The 7,832-nt window shown below is 43.8% G+C and overlaps 1 protein-coding gene across 1 annotated transcript; it reads left to right on the forward strand.

The window, feature by feature from the left end:
• Nucleotides 1-216: 216 nt before the first annotated feature.
• On the forward strand, nt 217-5,845 carry LOC307072504 (hemopexin-like; the record flags this gene model as incomplete). The annotated part of the gene is made up of 9 exons (XM_079731816.1): nt 217-278; nt 699-808; nt 1,089-1,243; nt 1,655-1,808; nt 3,805-4,017; nt 4,106-4,201; nt 4,427-4,557; nt 5,094-5,241; nt 5,610-5,845. The coding sequence occupies 9 exons, from the start codon at nt 217-219 to the stop codon at nt 5,843-5,845; spliced, it is 1,305 nt and encodes a 434-aa protein (XP_079587942.1).
• Nucleotides 5,846-7,832: the final 1,987 nt, after the last annotated feature.

Consider the following 7,832-nt stretch of genomic DNA (forward strand, 5'->3'; position numbering starts at 1 on the left):
GTGTGAGGGACAACAGGCATGTGTGTGTGTTTGTGCAGGGGTTCATCTGAGTGGAGGTGCAGCCCAGTTCTAACCCATTCTGTACTTTGCCTACTCCTCCTACACTGGTACCGTGTGCGCATCGACTCACGTACGATCCGACTATAAAGGCCTGCTGGCAGCCTGCATTGGGGTACCTTTCACTTTTCTCTCCTGGATCAGAAAGGACACCTCGCCATGAATGTGTTGACCACGACGCTGTGTCTCTGCCTGGCGCTGGTTGCCTGCCACCATAAACAGTAAGTAGAGAGCTGCTCTTTCCCTGGGCTCAGGCTGTATGGCAATCAGAGCATGAGGAGAGAGAACTTATAATTATCAGTCTCATTTACAGCAAAATTACGTTATACTTATAAACCATATACTTAGAGCTGCTATACTATGTCTATGTATTTTTTTATCAAAATACCTTTCAGTTAAATGTTTTATGATTTGCACATTATTTCATAATTAATACAAGATTACATTTCCTTTTAAGGAATATAAACATTTTATGAATATTTCATTGTCTTTTAATCCAGGGATGCTGAGCCAGGTGAGTAAAACATTCATTACAGTATTCATAAAAAAACATACACACTACAATACACAAAAAAATGCTGATATATTGTGCATTTCAGTTTCACTTCAATTTATTCGGTGAAACACATTTTCATTGTCAGCTGTTCCTCAGGTTCAGTGGACATTGCCGAAGAGGAACTGGACCGCTGCAAAGGCCTGGAGATGGATGCTGTGACAGTGAATGAGGATGGTGTCCTAGTCTTCTTCAAAGGTGCAGCTTGCGCGTCACTGCCCCTAACCCTAACCCTACACCCCAGGGCTCCAAGTCAAGTGCTGCGGTCATGTCTAGCTTTATCGGTAGATCCAATCCATACTAGGTCCATTCGCACCTATGAAAACACACTCATTTTTCTTTACGGTTTACAGCATCAACCAAAGGTTGTATATTCATAATAGGAAGGCTACATAATGAGTTGTGGTTTGAGAAGATCAAATCAGACATTCTGACAAGCATGTGCATGTGTTTCATTTGAGACTTTTTCATCCGCCAGGTGACCAACTTTTCAAGGGTTTCCATGGCAAATCGGAGCTGTCTAACGGCTCATACGAGGAGCTGGACGATATCCACTCACTGGACCATGTCGACGCCGCCTTCCGCATGAGTTTCAATGAGAGCAACAAACATGTCTCCTTGTTCTTCTTCCTGGTATAGTGCTCCGACCCTGACCTTATCCCTGAACTTACTCGTAGTCTTCCTTATCACTATCCTGATACCCATCCGTTGACATTGACAAACACTGTGATACAGTTTGATTAACTCGAGAATGAACCTCGATAAGAGCGAATGATCTCCCAAAAGTATTTGTTCTATGTTAGGAGGTCATGAACCACATTTGATGGAATGTTCCTTGTGAACTGCTTTGAACTACTCATACAGAAAGTTTCTCAGGAATGAAAGCAACGTTTGCTTTCTTTGTTCCAGCCACACCCCCAAAACGTCCCCCACACACAAAATCTAAAAATCATCACATACACATCATATGCACATCACACAATGTGAATTCACGTTGAAAATGGATATTTCTCTCATGGCAAACCCTGACTCTCTCTGACCCAGGACCACATGGTGTTCAGGTATATCCATGAGAAGCTGGTGGCGGGCTATCCTCAGAAAATCTCAGAGGCCTTCCCTGGCATCCCAGAACACCTGGATGCTGCCATGGAGTGCCCAAAACCTGTGTGTGAAAACGACACTATCATCTTCTTCAAGGGTACATGCGTGCGTGTGTGTGTGTGTGCATGTGTTCCTATAGAGTAGCCCCCCTCCCCCCCCCCCCCACACACACACACACCCCATTATATATTTACATTAACCTGTAAAGCCCTAGGCCTATTTCACAGGCCTCCTGCCCGAAATGACATGCTCAAAATGAATAGAGTATGCCTCCACAGCTACAAGGGCTATATGAATAAAATTGGTTTCAAAAAGAAGGTATCACCTGTGAGGTGGCTGCAGAAGTGTCAGAATCAATATGGATGTTACGGTGTCAGAGTAAATTCAGCTAGAACATAGTAAGAAATGTCAATTTTCAATTTTCGCCTAGAGAAAACACATTATTTAGAGTGAATACCACCTTGAAACTATGGGATAGTAGCCCAGAACCTTTAGGGAAACATATAACAGCTGATGAGTACCCTGTTCCAGGATAAATGCTAATAAAGTGATTTTAGAGCGGTTTTAGTACAGGTAGGTCCAGACGGTCTAAATGGTGCCATTTGGGCACTTTTGGGCACCATCAGTGCCCTTTGACCTTTCTAAGGTACCAGACTGTAAACCTAATTTTATTTCACTGACATATCGCTATAGGTATTCATTCCATCCAAATTCAACAGTTTTGACTTGTTTTTTAAATTCACCCAGACCATCTATACATTTTCCCAGTCAAAGAAAACAGCAACTTTGAACAAATATAACTAACTAACTAAAACTAACTATATACACTAAGGGCTGTCGTGCCACTGATGGAAGCAGTTCTTTTTGGAGGTGAAGCACAAAGGGACCTGGCACTTCCTGCAGTACAATTAATCCGTGTCCAGTTCTGGCAACAGCAAGTCGTTGTCTTCAGACGAGGACTCGAGAGGGACTACAGTAGCCCCACTGTCGCTAGTAATGATAGCAAATGCCTCCGCAAACGTATAGGTCTTTCTCCTGCCTGCCATTATTTATTTGAAAAGAATAACAAATGGAACAAAAAGGCAAGAAAATACAAAATAACTAGCTAACTACTAGGTAACTAGGAATGCAAACGTTGTAAGAAGCGTGTTGTAGGATCGTATGTCTCTATCTAGCCGTGTCTGCTCTGAGAATGTTCTCGGCGCTTCTGGCGCGAATTACGCTGACCTTCCAGTCAAACGCGGGAAGATATCTTGGGTATGCATTGGTCAATTTGGATGATTGACCCCTCTACCGAACCGTCAGAGCCAATAGAGTCGAGGGACAGTCAAATCGAGCGACCCAAATCCATGTAAAAAAACACCATTCGCCAATCAAAAGTATCACACTGTAAAACGTTTTTTATTTGTTTATTTATTTGGCTGCTGTTTCAGTTCAGTCGTTGAGTGATGGGAGTGATATCATTGGAATCGGTGGAGCCTCAGCTTTCATATGACATAGTTTGTGTGGGTGGCATGAAGTAGCGAAATCGGCGGCGGCCAGAATGTGCGCATGCACGTTTTGCGTGTTTTGCTACGGGCTCATTTAGTTGCTTGGTGTTAGAATTGTGTTTTGTTAAGGTAAAAATGGCTATCATGGGCTTTTAGCTGAGCTCCTTCCCGTTACGTGGATATGCACCATGGACATGTTGGAGCATGGTGGTGCTGTTTACAGCACACGTTGGCGCAGCTGCCCCCGCCCCCAGGGGCGCTCGGGTTTAAGAGGTTAATATATCAGATCAATTGCCTCAATTGACAATCACTGATATTCTACGTTTCATGGTGTAGAAGAGTCTACTTTTCTTTACCAATGCCATAGTTATATTGTACCTTTGTCTTACCGGAGCAGGAAATATTTTATAGACACAACATTAAAGACTCTATCATGTCCGGATGTTTGGGTCTCAGATGAAACGTCCGAGGTCAAACCCCAATGTCCCCAGTACACCTGTAGGCGTCCCTGAGCAAAATGCCTCACCCATACCTGCTCATTACTACATGCACCAAATAAGGCACTAAACCGCTTCACTCTTTTCTCCATCTCCCTGTTGCTAGGCGACGAAATCTACTACTTCGACGTCGACACCAAGGCCGTTATGGTGAAGGAGATTCCGGCCATGCCCAACTGCACATCGGCCCTTCTCTTCTTGGGGCAATCCTACTGCTTCTTCGGAACCCAGTTCGTCCAGTTTGACCCCAAGACGGGGGCGATCCACGGCAGGTGGCCCAAGGAGGCCCGAGAATACTTCATGAGGTGCCCCGCGTTCGGTGAGTTCCGGAAGTGATTTCTCCAGATAAGGATCATCCTGCCGGTGGATTTTGAACAATGTTCCTCATGCACGTCTGGTCCCTCCAGGAGAGGAAAGTGTCCACGTGGACAGAGAGCGATGCAGCCACGTACACCTGGACGCCGTCACCTCTGACGACGCCAAGAGCATCTACATCTTCAGAGGTGCAGGCTTTGCTCTTTAGCACCTCAGCTCGACCGTTTCTGGAGCTTGAGCTGTAACCCTTAGAACTTCCCAGAATAGCGCTTAAACTTGCACGTTGACTCTTAATCCGAAATCATGATGTAAAAGTTTTGCCTGTTGTGAGGAAATGACGGTTGCGTCACCTTCCCACCCTTCGTTTGTCCTCATCTTTGGTTTGTATTTGTGTTTGTTTGTCTGTTTCTTAGGCCACCATTACCTGAGCATGGACAAGGTTAAGGCCACGTCCAGAGCAGGCACCATTGAGAGTGAGTTCAAAGAGATCCACAGTGAATTGGACGCAGCCTTCGCCTTCCAGGGCCACCTCTACATGATGAAGGTGCACTCATCACGCACCGATCACATTAGATAACATTACACTGCATAACGGTTACACTGGATTGCGTTGAATAACATTGTATCTGTGATACTTGTGATGTAAGCAGGGCTTAAAGGGGATTCGTCATGCTTGACTATCTTTCTAATAACTACTTAATTTGCGTATGTTGTGAAAGAATTGCGGTCTGCAAAGAATTGTGGGGAGAAATTTGGACTATTGACAAGATTGGAGCAAATCTCGGACAAATGACGTCAATGATGAGTTCATAACTTTGCCACAATTATTGCTAATTGTTGAAATGTAGCAGATGTTACAGACCACCATTCACTATGAAGCACTTGTATGAAGCATATTCAAATGCAAAAAATGAGATGATGGTCGCCCTTAAATTATGTTAAAGCATCAGTACCATCAAATTTAATTACATTTAGCATTGAACCAGATTGTGTGACAGGCGTACCAAAGCAAACACTTACACATATATACCGACCTACACATGTCGTGCCATCTCTAATTTCTCTACGTGGGTTTGATAGGGCGACCACGTGTTTGCCTACAAATCGGGAGAGCCACCCGCCCCTGTGGACGGCTACCCCAAGACTGTGAAGGAGGTGCTGGGCCTTGACGGGGCTATTGATGCCGCCTTTGTGTGCCCGGGGGATAAAGTCGCACACATCTTTCAAGGTATGTAATGCACATCAAATCCATACCCAATTCAAAACAATGACAGACGTTTTTCTTTAATAATCCCAGAAGGGCAATGTGGGTAAGACAATATACCAAATACAAAATTGTACAATATAATGGGTTTGAAATGACAGTAATTTCATTGGTTCGAAAGATTTGCTGTTAAGAAACAAGAACAGCATAGTTCAACCTTTTTCTTTATGCTGAAACACCCGTCTGTGATAATTGCATCCTGGCTTGCGTTCGACCATTGAATCCTTCTCTGAGATAATTCACTCAGGACTTTTCTTCAAGTTAGAAATGATAAGATGAATAAATAAAAAAGTAATTAACTCAACAAACGTCTGGTTACCTCTAATGTCCAGGTCATTCTGTCTACGAAGTGAACATGACGTCAAGCACCCTACCCCGTGAAGCCGTATTTGACGAGCTCATGGCTCTCTTCAAGAAGGTGGACGCGGCCATGTGCGGAGAAACGGGGGTTGACCTGTTCGTGGGCAGCCACTTCTACCACTTCGACAGCACCAAGTTGATGTTCCGTGCCCGCTCCCTGCCCGAACCGCATCTTGTGTCCCAGGGGCTCCTTGGATGTGACCACTAAATTGTTCCTGCTTGCAAAATACTTTACCCAAAACGTGATCTCGCTATAGTGCCCCGTGAATATGCTGCACTGTGTGTGTTTTTCCATTAGCGACCTCTAGTTGTTTTGGTTGTTCGAGGATACTGAATGACGCCAAGATAGACACGTTATCTACTAGGCCTATAGAAACCAAGGCCAATTAATGTGTTTTTTACACGACCTCATTACAACCTGAAAATGCTGTCCTCTTCGTTTTCTACCTGAACAAATTACACAAAGTAATGCGACTAGATTTCCATACTGCAGGTTTAAACTACCATCAACTTGATGTGAGTTGGGCATTTGAACTGAAGTTGCATTTGCGATACTGAATTTGTCACAGTACTTTACTTTAAAATAAATGTATATATCACACACTTAACACATCTGGATTCCGTCTTGTTTGTAGGCCTACCATTAAGGCTACTGTATATTGTTGGATGTGATTGCATTATATTTAAAATGTCAAGGAACATGAACTAATGGTGAACCATACTGTGTATGGAAGGGTTTGAATGAGATTTGGGAGATTATGGATGTCTAGTGAACCATTGCACTTCCAACTATTTAACAATTATTCGCCGAAGGCGAAGGGAATTGTGGGGAATACACGGAGCCTGAGGTATATACTAGGTATATAGCCAGGGGCATAGCCAGGGTTGTATTACTGTGGTGGCCAGCTCGGGCCAGTCTTATATTTGGGGTGGCACTTGATTGTCAACGGGGGGGGGGAGGGGGATTTGAAGTGCAATATTTATTCACAACGTCGGATTATAACTCTTTAAATAAGAATGATAAGTCAAAGTTAGATCATACTAATAGTGCATATATTTCAGCTTTCTTTAGACCGTTTCCGTTCAGGATTTTCTTCTTTTTTTTATACTGGGGGGGGGGCAGCAGGGTGGCCAACCTCTGATCGGGGGGGCCGTGGCCCCACCTGGCCCCCACGTGGCTACACCCCTGTATATAGCCTACTACACCCCTGTATATAGCCTACTACACGTGAACACTCATAAAACTAACAAGATAACACCTTTTGCCGGGATTTATTTGTTTTTGTTAGCAGTTTATTTGTTTTTATTAGCGTGACGAGACGACATTTTGCGATGAAAACAATATCCCGAGTAAGAGATCTCAATCATCATCAAGTTGCCCCATCTCAGGAGGTCCGCGTGTAGCATATACTAAGTGCCAATAGAGGGCGCAAGAGTAACACTTATTAAAAGATCCCAATATGCAGAAGATGATTATAAACCCCAAGGCAGTGACTAAATATGACCATAGTATTCGATAAAGAGACAAAAACTAAACATTATTCTGAAACCTTTTATTTATATTAAAATGTGTCTAATAAAAAGGGAGTAAAACATCTCTCAAAACTATAGAAGATAAACACCGCTATAGGCCTTGAGGGTGGAAGATTACGTCACACAATCGCTGACTTTATTTCAGCTGGGTCCTTCTGGATGAACAATGGAGCCAAAACAACCAGCGCTCACATGTTGCCATAGCCATGATATAGAACCCAACACACACACACACACACAGACAGACACACACACACACACACACACACACACAGACACACACACACACGAACACACACACACACACACACGCACACACACACACACAAACACACACACACATGCGTACACATGTGTACAAAAACACACGCACGCACGCATATTGCCGTATGCACATTAGCACAAAACAAACACACACATAACAGGGAAAAATACACCTTTGCTGAACTGAAATGAGTTCAGCTAATCAACATCCAATTGAAAGGAATGGAACCTGGAAAGAGAAAGGTTCTAAGCATCTGTTTTCCTCTTTACTTCTGCTTTTCTGGCCTCTCTCTCTCTCTCTCTCTCTCTCTCTCTCTCTCATCTCTCTCTCTCTCTCTCTCTCTCTCTCTCTCTCTCTCTCTTTTTTCTCTCTCTCTTCTCTCTCTCTCTCTCTCTCT

Source organism: Pollachius pollachius (assembly GCF_949987615.1).
Source record: "Pollachius pollachius genome assembly, chromosome: 3".
Lineage (NCBI taxonomy): Eukaryota > Metazoa > Chordata > Actinopteri > Gadiformes > Gadidae > Pollachius > Pollachius pollachius.